This window comes from Anabrus simplex, chromosome 1 (assembly GCF_040414725.1).
Source record: "Anabrus simplex isolate iqAnaSimp1 chromosome 1, ASM4041472v1, whole genome shotgun sequence".
NCBI classification, from domain to species: Eukaryota; Metazoa; Arthropoda; class Insecta; order Orthoptera; family Tettigoniidae; genus Anabrus; species Anabrus simplex.
In genome coordinates this window covers 244,788,326-244,809,773 of record NC_090265.1, presented here as the reverse complement: position 1 = coordinate 244,809,773, position 21,448 = coordinate 244,788,326, and the positions used below count along the sequence as shown (strand labels likewise).

At 37.1% G+C, this 21,448-nt stretch overlaps 1 protein-coding gene across 4 annotated transcripts in view; it reads left to right on the top strand.

Moving 5' to 3' along the window:
* The window catches only part of Hmgs (hydroxymethylglutaryl-CoA synthase), a 245,140-nt gene extending 224,646 nt beyond the window's left edge, over positions 1-20,494 (top strand). Inside the window, exons 8-9 of one of the 4 annotated variants that reach the window (XM_067141585.1) lie at positions 548-780; positions 19,891-20,494. In XM_067141585.1, the coding sequence (XP_066997686.1) occupies positions 548-780; positions 19,891-20,003 (346 nt within the window). In that variant the 3' untranslated portion in view covers positions 20,004-20,494. The remainder of the gene's footprint in view (positions 1-547; positions 781-19,890) is intronic. The other 3 variants (XM_067141595.1, XM_067141613.2, XM_067141604.2) reach the window with 3 other exon arrangements.
* The last annotated feature ends 954 nt before the right edge of the window (positions 20,495-21,448 follow it).

The window sequence follows — 21,448 nt, the reverse complement described above, 5'->3', positions numbered from 1 at the left end:
TACCACCGAAGATTTTGATAACATACATGATTATTCATTGGTGACATGAACATATTTAAACTTTGATTTATGGTATATTGTCAATTTTTGGTGAATGAAACTGAAAATTCAGGTGAAGTGGGACAATTGTGTGACTAAATATATACATTACCTTGCCTGTGCTTTCAGAATAAGTTAGTAAAACATTACTTTTAAAAATAGAAGAAATTCTTCAGGCTTATAGGCTGTGGCCCAGTAATTGGACCTTCAAAGAGAGAAAAACCTTGAAAATACCATATTTATTCTACAGTAAAACATTGGGAGCTAGAACCCTATTGAACCATGGCCTAGAAAATGTCTTCTGTATTCTTTGTGACATTAGCCATGAAAGCCAAATAAGCAAAATAATGGTTGGAAATTTTTTCATTTTTTTCATTTTTTTAAAAATGCCCATGTTCCAAGATTGTTGGTTTATTATAGTTTTAATTTTCTTCTCTTTTTTTTTTTGAGTAGAAGATTATTTTGATAGCATGTATCACATTATAATTACAAATGTGATTGATTTCAGCAACAAGGTGGAGAATTTGGCTGGGAAGAGGGTGGCCCTTTTCTCGTATGGCTCAGGTTTGGCTTCTTCCATGTTCTCCCTGCACATCACAAATAATATTGCTAAGGGCAGCTCTTTGGATAAATTAGTCAGCAATCTTGCGTACATAAAACCAATGCTGGAAAGTCGCCAGTCTGTACCACCTGAGAAATTCTCTGAAATAATGGAGACACGAGAAAGAAATCATCGTAAAGGTGAGTAGTTACTTCATTGGTGTGCTAGATGTTACTTGCTGTAATGCTGTAATTGAGGCTAATAATGCTTTGATTATAAAATAGTAACGATGAGCTTGTTATCGAAACCGACTTTCAACCTATTAGGTCGTGTTAGGTACATTTAGTACGTATTGAAGAGATGTTAAGTACAGAACAAAAATGGCCAACCGGACACCAGTGGGATCCAAACCCACAACCTACCGGTTTCGCGTCGGTTGCTCTACCAATTGAGCTATGGTGGCCTAGGCCAACTTTGTTCTTTTGGAAAGGATCTAAGCTACAGGTCTGGCACTACTGCTATCACACTGTAGAGTGCGTTTAAGTCGCCTGTTGAAGGCCAAGTCAATTTTCACGACCGCATTGTAATCGAAACCGACTTTCAACCTATTAGGTCGTGTTACATACATTTAGTACATGTTGAAGAGGTGTTAAGTACGGAACAAAAATGGCCAACCGGACACCAGTGGAATCCAAACCCACAACCTCCCGATTGCCATCTTTGTTCACAGCCATTTTTGTTCACAGAACAAAGATTGCTTAGGCCACCAGTACATGTTGATGAGATGTACTAAATGTATGTAACACGACCTAATAGGTTGATAGTCGATTTCAAAAACAATGCGGTCATGAAAATGCAATATTCAATGAGCTTGTTACTTTGGTAATCTTGTTAGAGATATAGATGCTTAATCATTGTGAGGATTGACTAAATATGTTCATAGAGCATACACATTTTGGCTGTCAGGACTGAGCCACCTTCATGTGGCTGTCTGTAAGGACTTCTAAATCCTTTGTTTTTCTTTTCAGTGAAGATGTAGAATTAAATTAAGAATTTGGCAGTGGCCAATATAAATTTGTGTTGTGTCTGCCAGAAAATGTTTATGGTGGAGAATTTAATTTGTCAAAGCTACTTCTTGCCATGAAAAATAGCAAGGCAACTGGACCACATGACATCCTGGCAGATATTTGGAAGAAGTTGGTACACCAAGCAGGGTTCTTTAATGAGTGCCTTGAAAAAATGAGATCCCTTCCACCTGGTGGACCAGTATTGCAGAACCCATCTGGAAGGGCGAAGGTAATGTCAGTCTCTGTGTAGTGAATAGATTAAAATGAAAAGGGGGATCACTTCCAGTCAACTACGTGCTACCATTTTTATTTTCAAAGAATCTATATCCTAGATGATACAACAACATATCCTAACAATGCTCTTAGATGCTCAGAGAGCACAAGTCACAGCCAGAGAGGATGGAAAAATGGATCAGTTTCAGACTCCCACATCCTCGCCACCTCCAGTGGGATGACCAGCTGCACTAGACGTGTAATCTGATGACCGTCAGTCGTGTGGAGTATCAGCGTCCTGATATGGCCGTCTCGTCCTTGTCATAACTCTTGGATGAGTGCTTCTCCCACATATGACCGCAGTGTGAGTCGTTTTGTAGAAGAACTACATCTCCCACTCGTAAGGGAACTGATCTTCCATGTGTCTGCTGGACATAACGATAGTTTCTCAGTTCCCAGAGATATTCTGTGGCTCATCTTTTCATAAGATGGTTTGTTGCTGAAGTCTGAATTATCGATTCTAGTCTTTGTGCAGAAGTGGTTCATATCCAGTAGGGATATAAGTCAATCACCTTCCGAGGTTTAGAAAGTGAGCAGGAGTTAAAGTGGTAGGCCCTTCATCCTGGAGTAATGGACGTGAATTTATTGCGGTCTCCACACTGGCCAGAATTGTGTTAAGTGTTTTATGGTCCACTTGTCTGCATCCTAAGACCTTTCTAATACACCACTTAACTGTGCCAATCATACGCTCTCACCATCCTCCCCACCAAGCAGAACATGGAGCAATGAATTTCCAGTTAATTCCATTGGTTGCAAAGTATTGGGAAGTTTTGTTTTGTTGAAGGATAGTAGTTACTTCTCTGAGTTCCTTATTGGCTGCATGGAAGGTAGTAGCATTGTCTGCATATACTGTGTATGGAATTCCTCTACGGCTGGTGAAGCGTTGAAAGACGAGTAAGAATTTGTCTACAGTCATGTCGGAAGTAAGTTCCAGGTGAACAGCTCGAGTAGTGGCACAAGTGAGTAATAAGACATACACCTTTTGTACTGTGTTGCCTTGCTTTGCATACAGCGGGCCAATGAAATCCAAACCTGTGACTTCAAATGGAATTGCATACTTAACGCAGTCTGCTGGTAATGGAGCTTCAGGAACTTGCCCGAGAGGGTTATTTGCAAGCTTGTGCAAGGTAAACACATTCGAAGAACTTTCTTGATGGCTTGTCATGCTCAAACGATTTAGAATTGTGACCGCAGTTCTGAAAGTACTACTCTCAGTCTCAGGTGATGCAGTTTAATATGAATTTGTCTGATCAACAAATGAGAGAAGTGATGATTGCCATCGAGAAGGAGTGGGTGTCTCTCATTAAATGATGTGTCAGTGAACTGAAGTCGACCTCCTAGGCGAATCATATTGTCTTGTAGAAATGGTTGGAAACGTTTAATTTTAGAGTTCTTCGGCAGTGCTAAATGCTCCTGTAAAGCTTTTATACTCCTCAGGAAAGCTTTCTTGTTGGGCCGTGAGAATTAGATAATGTTGACTGGTTTCCATTCAGAAGCCGTCAGTTTGCGGTAACGTATTTCTCAGTTATGTATGTTATTCATGAAACGAAAAATCCATCCTATTATTCGGAGTAGTTTGAAGTAGGAACTGTACTTGGATATATCAAGAAGGGGATTTTGAATGGTAACGGCAAGTGTTTGATGAGTAGTTGTCCTAAATTCTGGGAGTGTATTGTGTTCAGATATGGAATCTTGAGGCCAGTGTTGTGGTGAAGCTTGAAGCCAGCTAGGACCATACCACCATGTTTCAGTCAATTATAGGTCCTGGGCTTGAATTCCTCTTGTCCTGGGCAGTGCATCCACTGTGATGGTGAAGTGTGCGAGATGATCTTGGTAACGCGATTGCAGACGAACGTTTTCCAACGATGAGGTTTGCTGCGAATCCACCCAAGCGTAAAAGTGAGTCAGACCACATTGTTGCCTTTGTAATATCATAATTTTTGGCATTACAGAAATATTGTAGAAGTCTCGCTCCCACTAACGCTGCAAGCTATTCTAGACGAGGTAAAGTGATATTCTTTATCGGTGCTAATCTAGCTTTGCTGCATACTAGTCACACTGTCGTGTCATTGTTAAATTCCATACGCAGGTATATAACAGCTCCATATGCTCGTTCTGATGCATCACAGAAAACCTGTAATGTAGAGGTCTCAAATTGTGAATTTACAGCTCCTATCCATCGAGGAAGAGAAATATCTGAAAGATGGTGGAGATTGGAGCACCATAATGACCATTTTGTACCAATGTCAAAAGGAAGTGTTTCTAGCCATCCAATACCTCTGTACCAAGTATCTTGGAATAGTAATTTGCCAGTTATTAAGACTGGTTACGGTTATGTTACGCCCTTAAGTTGCATTGTGAATGGGTCCTAACATTCCTAGGAACTATGGCTTATCTCTCCTCTATGACCAATCTATAGAAACTAAAATGAAATTCTGGTAATATTAAAAAGATAATAATTGTTGTGAGAAAATTATAGACAATAAGAGAGGAACTACTGTGTGACCTGCTCTCAACTACTAGATGTCGTGAAGAACCTAAAGCACTGTCACAAATACATGTACGATCAATTGTTCCATTTGCGCACCGATATTCCTGCCTTGATGTGGCTTCTAGATGTTTAAAATCTAGAGGGAGAGATTGCTTGTTGTGTGCAAAACTTACAGGAGTATGGCTTCACCACCAAACACCAACAGGGAACCAGAGGTCTTGTTCTGGAGACCGTGCCCCAAGAACTGCACCTGCATTCAGAAGCTTGAGAGGAAGGCCAGTACAGTAAACATCCTAACCATGAGAGCTGTGGCAGCAGAATGCTGGAATTGCACTATGTTGAGGAGGTAGCAGTTTGTGGACAATGACGTTGGACAGATCCAGCTGGAAGTCACAATCATTTACAAATACAATTCATGTTTTTCTTTTTTCGTATCCAGGCTAACATTGTAACCAGTCCATAAGTGTAAAATATTCTGATAGTTCAGTACTTTTAGCACAGAATTACATAAACTGGCCCCAACCATTGCAGCAATTAATTCCAATCAAGAATTGTTTACTACTTTCAGTGGGATTATCCTTGATCTGACTGCCAGAAAATGATTTCTTGTCTTATGATAGAGTTCCAGTCTTATTAATACAACTACAGCTTAAGCCTGTGGATGTGCATCACAAAAGGTAGCACCGATGGTGTAATGGAACCTGCATGGAACTTTCTTCTCTTTAAGGAGAGAAATATACTTATACCAGTCATCATTCTTTAATGCTGGTATCAACTTATTCATCCCAGGATTTACCACTTATCCAGATCTTCTGTAACAATAACTTATGAATCAGTACAAACAGACAACTATACCAATGAAATCAAAAACCTTTTGGGTGATCGGAAGGATGAATCTTGTGGTAACTTTGCCCAACATAAAATTTTATAACTATCCTAAGTTCCATATTTGTGTATCTGATTACAGGCTCCATAGTAAACTTAACCCTGTGGTCTGTCCAACAAGGTTAAAAGCATTACCGGTGCTGTTAGCTTGACAACCTCTTAGTCTGAACCTTCTTTCATATATCACTTCTTGTGCTTCATCAATGAATTACTTGAATTCTGTCTCAGCAGTGGTTAATCCCACTGTCGGCAGCCCTGAAGATGGTTTTCTGTGGTTTCCCATTTTCACACCAGGCAAATGCTGGGACTGTACCTTAATTAAGACCACGGCCGCTTCCTTCCAACTCCTAGGCCTTCCCTGTCCCATTGTCACCATAAGACCTGTCTGTGTTAGTGCGACATAAAGCCACTAGCAAAAAAAAAAAAAAAAAAAAAAGCAGTGGTTATTACGTTATTAACATCAACATCAGCTCTTTCTTGTGCCACAAGCCAACCTTAGTCTGACTTCAGTGATGGTTAAGAATTGTTCTTAGTAGAAAAGGGTTACATTTTAAGCTAAATACCACAATTTGATGGTGAAGAACTCTTAGTCTTCTTTCACATGAGTCCCACCAGAAAAATCTAAGCCAATTTCTATCTTCTTGACAGATACTGGTTTGGAGGAAAGTCTTCTCTGTGTCAGCTAGGACACCAAACTTCCCTTCTTGAAATGTCAGTAATAAAGAAGGGATCAGTTTATTATAAGGTTTGGTCCACATTCCAAACATTGATTTTGGAATGGATAATTTTTCTCTCTTGCAGAAGCGTCAGACACAGGACGTGCCCTAGTGGTGCTGTTCTCCTTGATGATAGCTTGATGTGGCAAGTAGTGATCATATTCATCCAGTTCTTTGGATGGCACCTTTTCAGTTATTCAGAACTTTTCTCATTCTGTCAGGAAGTTTTTGTAAGAATGAAAGATTCTGAGTTTGAAGTTCCTTGGTTGTAGAGTCTAATCTCTTCAGTCCCAAATCCCTGCTGTTTGGAAGTGGTAGATGATCTTCTTTCCAAAGGATTGCCACCTCATATCGACCTTCATCTTTCAATTTGACATTCTTATGAAACTCATGTTTATCTCCTGATACTTCTCTTCTTTGGTTTTGTGGCATTTGAGTCTGTGATAATAATCGTATCAGAACTACAGAGATTTTTTAACTTCACTAATTAAATTATTAACTTCAACTGCTAGATTATTTGTACATTGATGGAGTTTTCCCCCTTTTAGTCCAACACAAATCGATTTCTATTGTAACCAAACCAACTTTCCTGTTGTAAGTCGACCTGCTACATTTACCCCCATTAACAAGTCCACTGGGCCATAACCTTTTCCAATATCCGTTAAAGAAATGTCTATTCCTTTATTTTTCGCCTAATTCTAAACTGGAAACATACTTGTCTTTTTACAAACTATTTGATGAATGTCCAGATATTCAATTTAATAGGATAATAATAGCTGGAGATTTTAACCTACCAGCAATAAGTGATAATCAATATGACCTAACGCAGGAAGGTCCCTGTTACCGGGCTCTAGCAAACTTTCTCTCCTATCATGACCTTAAATCAATGAACTGTGTTAAAGAACCATAACGGAAGGACACTTGACTTAATATTGACCAATATAACTAACGAAACATTACAAAAAATGATTTTCCGTTGGTTAGTGAAGATTTTCATCATCCTTCCCTCTTTATAGATTTTGAAACTCATCATAAAACGAATAAAATTTATAATCCTGGAAGAATAATGCACAATTTCTCAAAAGCAGACTTTCATAGTCTTTACAAAATGCTAGAGAGAAAAAACTGGGATCATCTAAAAAACATTAAAAACCTTAATGAAGCTTTAAAATACTTCTATAATGTTTTTAACAAGATATTGGACAAAACTGTTCCAAAAATGAAAATAAAAACCGAGAAGATGTATCCACCTTGGTTTATGAAGGAAATTATTGAAACGGTAAAATATTATTATATTATATTATATTATATTATATTATATTATATTATATTATATTATATTATATTATATTATATTATATTATATTATATTATATTATATTATATTTTATTATTATATTATATTATCGGAAACGTATGAAGAATTCGGAACACAATAAGATCGTGTTTAAAGAGACGAGATAGCTTTCGAAATCATTAATCGAAAATGCATACAAAATGTTCAAAAGAAGTTCCGAAGAACTTATAAATATACATCCATCATCATTTTGGAATTTTATTAAAAATAAACGGAAAAATACATCATTCCCCGGGGTTATGACTTTAAATGGTGAACCTTTGCAAAGCGCTAAGCAAATAGCTGATGGCTTTGCCACATATTTCAGCAAGATATATGTAAGTAATAGTTACAAGGGTAATTATGAGGTGGGATATCCCATGAAAACAAACTCTTCACTCCCAGTCTCACATGTAGGTGAAAAGGAGTATATTCAGGCTATAAAGAAACTTTAAATCTACTAAGTCAAGCAGGCTAGATGGGATTCCTCCTTACATAGTAAAGAGTTGTTCAGATATATTAATGGAACCATTATGTTACATATTTAATCTTATAATAGATACAGGTGTGTTCCCAGAAATGTGGAAAACGTCAAGGGTATGCCCGATATATAAAGCCAGAAATCATTCAGATGTACAAAATTACAGACCCATTTCTATAATATGTGCCTTCGTAAAAGTTTTCGAAACAATTATTTTTTCCGGATTTTTAATCATGTTAAAAGCTACATTTCACCTTATCAGCATGGATTCTATCCTGGTAGGTCAACTATCTCAAACCTATCAAATCTAGTTCAAGATGTAGCTAATGCTTTAAACAGTCATAAATCTGTTGATGTGATTTATATGGACTTTGAGAAAGCGTTTGACAAGATTGATCATAATGTGCTTCTTAGAAAACTATCTGGATTTGGATTTAACAGTCCTATGCTAAAACTTATCTCCTCCTATTTACATAACAGATACCAGTTTGTCACCTATCATCAGACCAAATCTTTTGTGTTCAATGTTAATTCAGGTGTACTGCAAGGTTCAAATTTAGGACCACTGCTGTTTATGTGTTATTTATAAATGATATGCCACATGTTGTAAATTCCAAATGCCTCATGTTTGCTGACGATCTTAAGTTGTACAAGGAGGTATCACATGTTAGTGACTGCATTTCTCTAAGCAGGGACATTGAGAATATCTATGTGTGGAGCGTCAAGAACAAAATTACATTTAATGTCAGCAAATGCTTCGTGATTACCTATTCTATGGCGAATGATCCTTTTCAGTGTGAATACTTCATGAACGGACAGAATCTAAAACGAGTCGAGTCCGTAACTGACTTAGAAGTTACAATGAGTAGTAACTTATCATTCAGTGCACATATTGAAATAATAGTAAATAAAGCACTGAAACAACTAGGTTTTATCGTACGAAACGGGAAGGACTTAAATAACGTTAATACTTTATGTGTTCTCTATAACTCATTTGTGAGGTCAAAATTAGAATATGCATCCATTATATGGATGCCAAATTACAAATCTCATATACAGTACCGGTCAAAAGTTTAGGACCACATTAAAAAAATCATGAAGTTCCATCTGGGACCTACAATTTTGCTACTACACCTCTGTATTATTTTTCCTGAACTCTTGCATCTAATATGATATACTTTGCCTGATTTCAGTGATTTACGCTAAGTTTTGTATAAGTTATACAATTTTAACTGTTGGAAGATCACATCAGAAAGTCAACATTTTTGGAAATATTATGTACTGTATCCTCTAATTGGTTTCAAGTATCACCACCAAGATTCTTGTAGAGACTTGTAGAGACTTAGCAATAGTTAGGGGTCATTTTAGTATAAATATAAAAATTCCGAAAAAATGCGGCATCCATTTTTGTGCGTTTACTTTGTTTTTTCACACCAGCGCTAAAATAGTCAATTTTTCCTTGTTCTTGTCATAGGTCTCAGTGTGAGCTATCGGCGTCAGAAATGTGTTCTTGGATGCCATCCACAGAGTGCAAATGAAACTATCACTGCAGATAAGTTTGACGCCGATAGCTCGCCCTGAGACCTTAGGCCTTACATGACAAAGGCAAAGAAAAATCAACAATTTTGGCCCTGGTTCAAAAACAAAACACGCAAAAAAAAAAAAAAAAAAAAAAAAAAAAAAAAAAAAAAAAACCAGTGCCGCATATTTTCAGTATTTTTATATTTATACTAAAATGGCCCCCACCTATTCCTAAGTCTATAGAAAAATCTTGTTGGTGATACTTGCAACCAATTAGAGTATTCAGTACATCATATTACTAAAAATTTTTATTTTTTGGTGTGACCTTCCAAGAGATAAAAATTCATAACTTCTACAGTATTTGGACTAACTCAATGAAATCAGGTGACATATATCGTGTTTGATGTGAGAGCTCAGTAAGAAAATTACAGAGGACTAGTGGCACAATTTTAGGTTCTGGATGATATTTCGTGATTTCTTCATGTGGTCCTAAACTTTTGACCGGTACTGTAAATAAAATTGAAAAGGTTCAAAAGAGAGTCTTATGGTTTATTTATTACAGGAAGCATAATCAGTCAGCATATAGGTTGAGAATATCATATCGTCACTTATTAGAAGAATTTACATACTATTCATTAAGCGCTCGCCGAGAATTATACCAACAACTGTTTCTACACAAAATTATAAATGGCGTTATAGATAGTGGTGATCTACTAGCCAGAATAAATTTTAATGTAAGCAAATCTAACTTGCGTTAACCGGACGTACTTTTACAACCCCTTATCATAAAAATTTGCCATTAGTAAGGATGTGTAATACGTTTAATGACTTATTCAGAAACCACGACATAGATCTCTCTATGTCCCTAACAGACTTCAAAAAATGTCCAGTGATTTTCTTTAGTGAATATACGTAAACATTCTTAACAAACAGCATCTTATAAAAAGAAAATAGAATTCAGTACACTGTCTGTTTGTCAATAACCCAAATGTAATTTGTCTATAAACTCCGAGATATTTTTACACTCTTAATCATGCATCTGACCTGTTGACATATGTGTGCGCTTGTACATAAAGTTTTTGCTCTTTCTACTTATGTAATCAGGAGTCAGCAATTGCAGTATTATCTAATCCTGATCTGTATATAACCTGTTGCAGTTTTTGTCATTTTCCCCTCTAAATTTGTTTATTATAATTTTTCAAAATCTGTTGTTAATTTTTCGTGATATTTTTCTGTTTTGCAATGTGTATTATTGTACTATATTTTGTAGTGTCTGTTGTAATTGGAGTGCAACTCTGTTACAGACATGTGTCATAAATAAATAAATAAACAATCCGTTCCTTCCTATGAAGAGTGAAGGGTGTGTTGCGCTGATTATCGATTGCTGGGTACGAAATGGTGCCATCAAAATCCATTTCTTCCTGTGAAGTACTCCTGACATGTTCCTCATTTCCAACAGGAACCACGAATTCTGGATCACTGGCACCGCCACCATAATTGGAATTCTTAAGAGTTCCTCAAGAAATACAGGGCATTTGTCAATACTCGGACCCTTGCACCTAGACATTCCAACTAACTTCAGTTCCGCACTATCTGTTGAAACACATAGCTACAGATGTTTGAATTTGAAACCCATGACACCGCTAGCACGAGGAAATGAAACTGAGAAAAATCAATAATAGGGAGAACTATATGGCAGTTATTTTGGTCGCTCTCTTCGTTCTATGTAAAACATTGATTTATTCAGTTGCAATGAAATCTTCAAAAGAAATATTTTATATGCTTAACAAACTCAGAAACTAGAGAAAAGTAATGAAATTTCATTTGGCATGGATTACCCATTTAAAAACAGTCGTACCTAGAAATAGCTTTGTTGTCAAAATTAACTTTCCTGTCATTCTAGTGTTAACACCATCTTTTGAACCTTTAAACAACGTGAGGCATTATGCTGCCCCTTGCAAAAGGCACAACTTAACCTCTTTTTCTAATCTACATTAGTCTACGTTAGTCATTAGACAGTAGTAGTCATTTGCTTTGCTGACAAATTATTGTGAAGATGGCTTTTGAGAATATCTTTAAACCAAAATCTGAAATTGTGAAGTTAATCCTTTCCTCATTTTCCGGGAACTTCTTTAGGTTATCTAACCTATCTTTGGAATCATCTGTGTGTGTAAAATTGGAACTCTGCTGCCAAGCTCTGAGGAGTTCTTCTGGCATATAGGACTCTACTAATGGATACAACATAGTTGCATATTTAACTGTGGTACCACCTAGCATTTCAAGTGATTGTATCTTGGGCTCTAAATTGTCATATAGTTTACATGTTGAACTTGGGTTATTTGTAGTGAAACCAGTTTTAACAATTCCCTCACATACACTTCCACTTAAAGATCTTCCCTGCCAAACCGCCTTTAAATTTCACCAGTTGGTGGCAAACTTTTAATGACTTTCCTAGAACGAGAATCTTTCACTGTTGCTTGTACTAAGTATTGAAATGTATCCTCTGATGCAATGTCTGGATCTTGAACTATCTTATCAAACTGACCCCAAAATTGTAACCATTGCTGCACATCACCATCAAACTTCCTTTGGGAGTTTGACTCTCTCATGTGTGTAATGTCCACACTGCTCCTGGCACTATTGTTATACAGCAGGGCATCTCTTGAGGTTAAAATCTGACTGACACACTGCTCTATTTCAAGAACCTGGATCTGGTAGTTATCAATCAGCCAGTGTAGCCTCTTCATCTGCATCTGTGTGACCAGCATCTATCTTCAAATTTAACACCTTATCGACAAGTTGTTGCAGTTCTTCATTCTTATTTTGTAGTAATGAATAGGAAACTTGGACTTTCCTTCCCATTTCTTTGACCTCTGCAACTCCAACATTTTCTTCATTAATCTTGTTCTTGATGTTTAACAGTCATGTGAATGCGTTTTGCATCACTTTTCTTTGATTGCACGATCTAATTCACCTGGTAAATCTTCCTTGTTACTTAGTTCTGCTGGTACCGATATCTAATACTGAATTACGAGGGGGTACCAAAAAATAACCGGAATAACATTACCATGGGCAAAACTTGTGTAGTGCGCATTTCTGCCACTAGGCATGTATAGCACAACTCATTGTCAGTTCAGTGCCGCCTGTGTTGTCGACCTGGCTTGTTCTGTTCATGTGCAGAGATTGTTTTTGTTAGCACTGTTTTGTTCTTGTTCGGTTTTTTATGATGGCAAGTTTAAGTGAACAATGTGCAGCTGTGAAATTTTGTTTTCTACTCAGTAAAAATGCTGCTGAAAATGTTTTAAAGGTGATGCTATGGGAAAAACTCAAGTGTACGAGCGGTTTGCTCGGTTTAAAAATGGTGACATGTTGATTGATAACAAACCTCAAAACTAGTACCATTATTAAAATAAATTAAAGTAATAATTTTGTATTGTATTGATTAGGTGGATTACCTTATTTATCTACAATAATCAGAGTTTGAAAACGAGCGTTCTCTTTGACCGGGGAGTGATCGGCCAGGCGATGCTTAGTGAGCAAAGGCATAATACAAATACGAGCAATTACACACAAAGAGAGTTCAGGAAAACCGATCTCCAATATCTTGATGCATCACTCCCTTGCAGCACTCTGTTGCCACTGAACACATTCTTTGAGGATAGGGTTACCAGATGACAAAGGCTCGAAAGCAGGATTTTTGAGTTCAAAAAGCAGGACAAAACCAGGACAGCATTAAAACTGCTTAAATGTTTTGTTAAAACCATTTATTTAGCATACCTTATTCATATTGCTTCGCCACAAGTGAAGTCTCGAAAGCAGGAATATCACTGACACCTTATTCATGTTGATTGTACTTATCAGAGCTGCTTATTTTATTGAGCAACTCCTTATTGTCTTTTAAATAGTCATAAAACTGGTTACAAGTGAAGTCTTTCTTGTTAAATTTCACTGACACCAACCATTTCACAGAGTCAACACTTAACCTATTTCTTTCTTTCGTCCACTGTGCATTTATTAAAGAAAACATTCTTTCTACATTGCCATTATGTGCAGCAATTGCAAAATACACTTCTGCCAATTTCAGTAGCTTGGCAGTACATGCAATATTGACACTATTTAGAAAACCAGCCCATTTTTTATGGACTGGTTCCTTCAAGAAATGTTCATTCTGCTTTTGCACTTCAACATACCTTTGAAGATTTACAAATTGGTCCAATAATCTAACATCATCAATGTGTACACCTTTAGCACTAATATATTTAACAGTATCTTCAAGGTCATTCCAGTTGAAATCTGAAGTTAAGGTCATCCATTTAAAAGTACTGAATTCTTCAAGTGGTTGTAACCATTTTCCAAGGTACTCCAGGCATGCATTATATACATCATGGACTTCTTTCATGAAGGAATCACTGTCTTCCTGCAACCCTTCCTCCTTCAAAGTTTTCATCATGTCTTTCACTTTCATAGGAACAAAATTATTTGAAAAATGAGCTTGTAAAATGCCAACAGTTTCTTCAAGTGCCTGTTTCACTTCAATAATAGAATTATTCTCCTTTTCAACATGAAGACTTGAAAGACTTACATTAAAGACTGGCAAAATATTAAATACATTTCACTTAACTGGATACAGTTCAAGCATCCTTTCAACAGCTGGAAAAAGTGACAACCAACAAGTCTTTATATGCTTCAATAGGGATTTGTAATTCACATCAACAAATTCATAAAAAGTTTTTAGCTCTTCATTCCTTATGGTAAATGTAGAAAAGTAGTTGAACACTTTTAACACAATGCTTTCAACGTCAGTCGACAATAAATCAACTCCATGTTGAACACAATTATGCAACACGTGTGCTGGGCAGCCTTCTCTAATCAAGGTTTTATTAAGCTGAGATTTGAGGTTAGAAAATACATTATTATCTCCTCTTCTTTCCAAGCCACCAAAATTCATATTGCAGTTATCTCCTCCAAAAGCAATGCACTTCTCCGAAATTCCATTTTGTTGCAGGACATCTAACACCACTAAAGAGATTGTTGCAGCATTTTCATTACATTCAGCAGGTCAATTAACTTTGCTTGCAGCCCTCCATTCCTGTAGTCGAAATACTGCACGAGCACAGGAAAACAGTTTTATATTCCCATGATTGCTGCCATCCGTACAAACACCAATGCATGATACGTCTTTGACTTGTTTAATGGCACTTTCTACACAGTGAGGTCCAAGTACATTATTGACAATGGCCTCAGGCTTTGTACGAGCACAGTGAATATTTTTCCCTATTTCAGATTCAGGAAATAATTTAGATGGAAGCTTAGACATACAATCCATAGTTTTGTAGCTCCCATGATGAACAGCATTGTGGTACACAAGAACTCTCTCTGCATTTTCATTTAGTGATGTGTTCTTTTTGAAAAATGTCAACACATTATTGATGCACTTTGAACATTAGCTTTATGTCTGCCCATTGTAATGTGACTTTCTAAATCCATAGCTCTACGATTAGCCAGAGAAACGTATGTTCCTGGTTTACATACTAGACACATGGCTTCTCCGTTGGTGCGGCCCTTTTTGAAGCATTTATATCTTGTCTCCAATTCAGCAGTGAACTTTTCCCTATAATACATTTAACGTACCAACAGATGTTGTAGAGTAGATCACAAGGATTGTGGCACAACTAAGCAGCAATATGGACGAAAATTATTTGTCTTTAGCTTCCGTTTCCGTATGCTACCGCCAACTTTGACTATTGACTTCGACCAGCGATAATATACTAGTCAAATACTACAGGAGTTTTAAAAGTTCAAGCTGCAGCTGAAGTCAAAGGTTATGGAAGAAGTGAGTCTAAGTTTACGAAAATGGGTTTCCAGTTGGAAAAAGTTCATTTTAACATTATTAGATGAAAATACAGAGAATCAGCAAATAATTAAAAAATAAATACGGACGCCAGGACAGACGCTAAACTCTACTTCAGGATGTTGCATGTTTTTCCTTGCAGTATAATTTAATGAATGTGAATCGTAGCACATCTTTTTACCAGTACCAACTCAGTGATGAGATCCGATCTAACCTAGGTCTAAATGAATCGATGGAGGAAAGACTTACGTCATCTAGACTTAAATGGTTTGGGCATTTTAAACGAATGAATAGCACAAGGTTACCATGTGCTTATTTGGGCTTCTTCAAGTGTTTTACACTACAAAGAAATAAAATAAAACATAAACATAACAGATTCCCAATTCCATCCTCTTCTCTCCACGTCTTCCCTCAGTTGGTCCATCCATCTTCTTCTTGGTCTTCCAGCTGGTCTTCTACCTGTTATTCTCTTTTCCAAATAAGCACATGGTAACCTTGTGCTATTCATTCGTTTAACATGCCCAAACTATGTAAACATAACTGTTGCCAACTCTGACATGAAATAACTGAAGTTCAGAATAACATCATCTTCATTTCAGAATAGTCTGACTCCGTAGCATAACGGTTAGTGTTATTAGCTGCTGTATTTGGGGGGGCCCGGGTTTGATTCCCGGTCATCATCGGTTTGCCCTTCCAGCGAGCCGGGTAGGGTGTTTGAAAACGAGCGTCTTCCAAAGTTGCCTATTCAAAAACATTTCGTTGTCCAAGACAGATTCCCAATTCCATCCTCTTCTCTCCACGTCTTCCCTCAGTTGGTCCATCCATCTTCTTCTTGGTCTTCCAGCTGGTCTTCTACCTGTTATTCTCTTTTCCAAATAAGCACATGGTAACCTTGTGCTATTCATTCGTTTAACATGCCCAAACCATGTAAGTCTAGATGACCTAAGTCTTTCCTCCATCGATTCATTTAGACCTAGGTTAGATCGGATCTCATCATTTTTCACATGATCAAGTCAGGTCTTTTGAAGGGCAAATTTCATTTCACAGGCTTGAATCCTACTATAATCCTTTGATGTTAGTGTGCAGGTTTCCAGAGAATATGTAAGGATAGGAATGAAATATGACTTGTACAGGGTCATTTTTGTTCTTTGTGGGACTTTCTGATCCCATAGTAGGTGTCTAACGATGCTGTAAAAGTTAGAGCCTTTGGTTACTCTGTTTGTTATTTCTCTCTCAGCTCTGTCCTGTATTTTTATGTTGCATTCTGTATAAGGTCTGCTGATTTTTAATGCTACTGTTTTTGATGGGTTCAATTTCATTCCATAGTCATCAAACTTCTTACACCATGCATTCAGATTATTTTGCACTCCCTCCTCTGTTTCATCCCATATTGCCACATCGTCTGCAAACACCAGAGCCTGAAGATCTTTATTACCTTTTCCTTTTAGTTCCTTTAAAATGGTATCCATAACTGCTATGAATAGAAGTGGTGACAAGGCACTTCCCTGTTGTACTCCTTTGGTTGTATTGAACCATTCAGAGTGACCATCTCCAATTCTGACACAGCTTTTACAATTACTATATAGCATTTGGATCTTCCTAATAAGGTACTCCGGTACACCAAGTTTTCTAAGACTTTTCCAAATAGTTGATCTAGGAACATTATCATACGCCTTTTCAAGGTCCATAAACACAATAATTAGGTCTTTTCCTCTTTCCCAGTGTTTCTCTGCCAACATCCTCAAAGCAAATATCAGATCTGTTGTGCTTCTTCCAGTCCTAAAACCATGTTGTTCCTCTTCTAAGATAGGCTCTAGCATATCCCTTACTCTGGCTTCAATGATCTTCTCCATAATTTTAAGGCCGTGTGATAGGAGGGTAATGCCTCTGTAATTTTCACTTTTCCTTCTACTCCCTTTCTTAAAGATAGGAACTATCACCCCTTTTGTCCAATCTTCAGGTATTTCATTATCCTTCCATATTGTTCTGAGAACTCTATACAGCCACTGTATTCCTGGTGGACCAGCAGCTTTAATCATGTCAGCTGTAATTTCATCAGCTCCTGCTGACTTACCACTTCTCATCCTGTGGAGAGCTTGCTCTACTTCTGTCCATGTAATTGGGATATCTTCCTCTATTGTTTTCTGTCCTACATCCTCAACAGAGATCTCTTTAGGGCCATTTAGGAGCTTGTCAAAATACTGCCCCGTTGTATCCGTGATATCTTTCATATTGCGAACTATATTCCCATCTGCTGTCTCCAGAGCTGTAATTGCTTCTTTATCTGATCTTTTACTTTAACTATTCCATATATCATTTTCATATTCCCTTTACTGTCTTCCTCCAGTTTAGTTGTAAATTCTTTCCAACTTTTCTCTTTTTCTTCCCGTACAATTCTCTTGACTTCCAGCTTTCTGTATCTATATTCCTTTGCTATCTCTTCCAATTTATTGTTGTCTATTTGGTCACTGTTGATTCTTCTGTCAGACTTAGCCACATCAAGAAGTTTTTTGGCTTTATTACTTTTCATTATGGCTTCTTTCACTTTATCATTCCACCAAGATGTTCTTTTCTCTCTCACTCTTCTGCTTGTTCTTCCACATATTTTATCTGCACTACCAACCAGACTTTCCTTAAAATCATTCCATTCTTCATTACCTTTCTTTGTATCTGTTATTGGTATTTTAGCTCTGATTTCCTCTTGAAACTGCTGTTTGACTTCCACATCTTTCAATTTCCAGTCTTTAATTTGTGGTTTTTTCTTCTTGTCTACTTTAATGATAGGTTTGGTGACTTTTAGGTCTGCAATGAGGAGTCTATGGTCACTATCAAGGCTCTCACTAGGTATCACTTTTACATCATGCACCTTTTCTCCACTTGACCTATCTGTGATGATAAGGTCTGTCACTGATCTATACTGACAGTCCCAACTGTATCTCGTTATCTTGTGGCTATCCTGTTTCGGAAACCACGAGTTCTTCACCAGAAGTTGGTTTCGTGTACATAGATCAAGCAGAAGTTCACCCTCCTCATTTCTATTACCAAATCCATATGGACCAATAATGCCTTCATAACCTGACCTATCAGTTCCTACCTGGGCATTAAAATCCCCATTTATCATTATGTTCTCTTCATCAATGATGTCCTCTAGTTTTTCTAGGAAGCTTGCTTTTTGGTCATCGCTACAACCCTGCTGGGGAGCATAAACTTGGATTACAGTTTGAGTTTCTCCATTTAGGTATATTTTAGCTTTGATTAATCCCTCATTGATGAAGGAGACATCTGTTACACTATCAATGTCTTTATGGAGTATAAAACCAACTCCATTCCTCGCTACTGCAGGATTACCACTCCAGTATAATTTATATCCGTCCTCTAACATTCTTGTGTTGCAACCTTTCCATTTGGTTTCACTTAGCCCTAGGATGTGAATATGTCTACGGTTCATTAAATCTGTGATTTCGTTGCATTTTCCTGTTAGAGTCATAATGTTTAAGGTTCCAATCCGAAGCTTGTTTCTATGATCGGGTCTTCTCGTGCATCTTGAATGAACATCGGACATGACGTCGTCATTAGTTCCAAGAGTACTTGAAGTATTGTCGACATTCAAAATATGTTTCTTTCCAAGGCTCGTTTTCATTTTGAAAGCAACTGCATTGTACTCCTGTACTGACTTGCTAGGCCTAACGTACTAGATGATTTTCTTTCAGGGTGGTCTCCCTTAGCCTTTGGCAGTCCCCTGCCTCACTGCAAGGCAGCAGCTGATGAATTTATGTGTTATTTCCCACACAAAGGTCTCATCTTATCCAATCTTCTAAGGGAAAACTCCTCTGCTCGCAGCTATTGGTTTTCCCTTAGTTTGCCTGGTTTGGTATCGGCCGCCAGACCCTCGGCCAGACAGTCGCAGGTAGTACCGTCTACTGTCGCATACGATAGCAGAATATATTCTGACCTGACACCAACTATCCCAAAAAGCAAGGATGCCTCTTCCGCCAGTTCCGCCGTACCAATGATCTTCATCTCCGCCTTCACTGCCGTTGAGGTCTTCACCCGTAACCCTGAGCTGTGACTCTTACCAGATGATACACACCGGGTCAGTGTGCTCTGGGACTCACATAGGCAGGGGCGCCACTCCCTGGGTAGGGCTGCCTCCGCAGAGGGTCCCTACCTGCTACCTGATTCCCGGTACTGCCAGAAATTTAAGAATGGCAGGAGGGCTGGTATGTGGTTGAAATGGTACATGCAGCTCATCTCCAATGGGGGTGTGCCTGAAAAGAGCTGCACCACCTCGGGATGAGTTTTTTTTTAAAGTTCAGAATAGCAGCATCTAGCAATGACAGTAGTTTAGAAAGGAAGCTGAAATTTTATTTTATAATTTTCATTCCATTTTATTCATGTTTAGAATTTACCTATAGTTTTGGGATTAATCCTCAAACTAAATCAGACAAAAAAATCTAATTTAAAGTTATGACTAAATATGTTAGTACCAACCTAATAAATGTGATTTACTTTAAAACTGATATGGATGTTATGCCAATAAAGATGATTAATGTACTGTAATTCACTATAATAAATTTAAGTTTGCTTTGTTACATGTGTAATTGATATGTGGTATGTATGAATGAATGAATGAATGAATGAATAACATGTGTCATCTGTTATCTAAGCCAATTATTCTCTTGATTACAGCTCCATATACACCAGAGGGTCCAATCGACACATTATTCCCAGGAACATGGTACTTGGAATATAAAGATGAAAAGCATCGCCGCACCTACAAGCGGTCTCCATTAGTATCTTAAGATATCTAGATGCGTGAAATTCAATTTATTTGGCAGCGTCGGTTTTGAAGACTTAATTTTGCGTTCATGACATTGCAGCATTTTAAAGTTGTGTATTTGGTAGTTTATAAAGTTATACGTTCATATATATATATATTGTTACAGCTAATTTTTATAAAACTTTTTATGGATGCATATATATTGTTTTTAAATAATAAAAGCATTTTATATATTCCACTTCAGTTTTAATTTTCATCTTGCTCTGTAACTTGTGCTCACATATTATAATCTAGCTGTCATACCAATCATTGACAGGGTATTTCTTGTATAGTTGCAGCAGTAACGCCATGTAGTGGAGATGAGTAAAAGTGGAAAAGACACATCACACCTCAACTAACAACACTCAATGCAAAATTGTTTTTTGATCAATTTTATGGGTTAAGACATTGTAGGCAATCATATTATTAGTTTTCTTCCAGCTAGGTGGTACAGAGCAGGGTTCGGCAAACATTTTTTATAAAGGGCCAAATAAATATTTTACACTCTGCGGGCCAAGAAGGTGACTCAAGGATTCTTTTAGGTAAGTCTACTTAAATTAAGAAAAATTTTTTCATAAATTTACTTTAAAAATGTAACATAAAAGAAATACTGAATAGACTAAAATTATTGTTAGAAATACAATTTTACTAATAAAATGAATGAAATTGTTTGTTTTTTAATTTTTTTTAATTTTTGAGATAACATTTCACCAAACTGGGGGTCAAAGTTAGTACTCCCTATCATCAAAATTGATTGCAAGTGTTCATCTGTTAATGCTGACCTGTATTGACTGTTGCGTATGCAACCCCATTAAGGTAGACACAGGCATAACAACGAAAACCCATAAATAGCACAAAATGAGCTCAAGAAGCAAAACGCTTACCGTTGGGGTCAGCAGCATTAAATTTTCTAGCGTGGAGGACCCAGAACATAAAGGATGATAGGGCAGTACCTAGGAGAGTAAACGTATCATTAAGAAATGGGAGAAACAAATTTCAGTTTCCTACAACCACGATATTACAATAATAATGTATAGTATTTTGAATTTAACATTTCCTCCAACAAAATATTAAGAGAGGATTTAAATGCCGGTTATTAAATTTAAATTTTAGGAGGCCCTGGAATACGGTAATGCACGAATAAGACAGGAAATAAACCATCCCAGAAAGAAGTTCAAGAATGATCCAATACGAAAATAATACTAGTGCACAGCATCATCCACCACAAATATGAACCCAAACAAAAGAAAGAAATCCATCAACCAGATTTAATAGTAATAAAAATCACAATAACAAAGAAACAGAAAAAAGAATCACAACAATAATCTTGATTAAATGAAAAGAATGGAATAATTTGCCTCTCATCTGCGCATATACCGAGTTCCAGAATTACTCCATAATAATAATTTCGATATAGAATTTTACAAA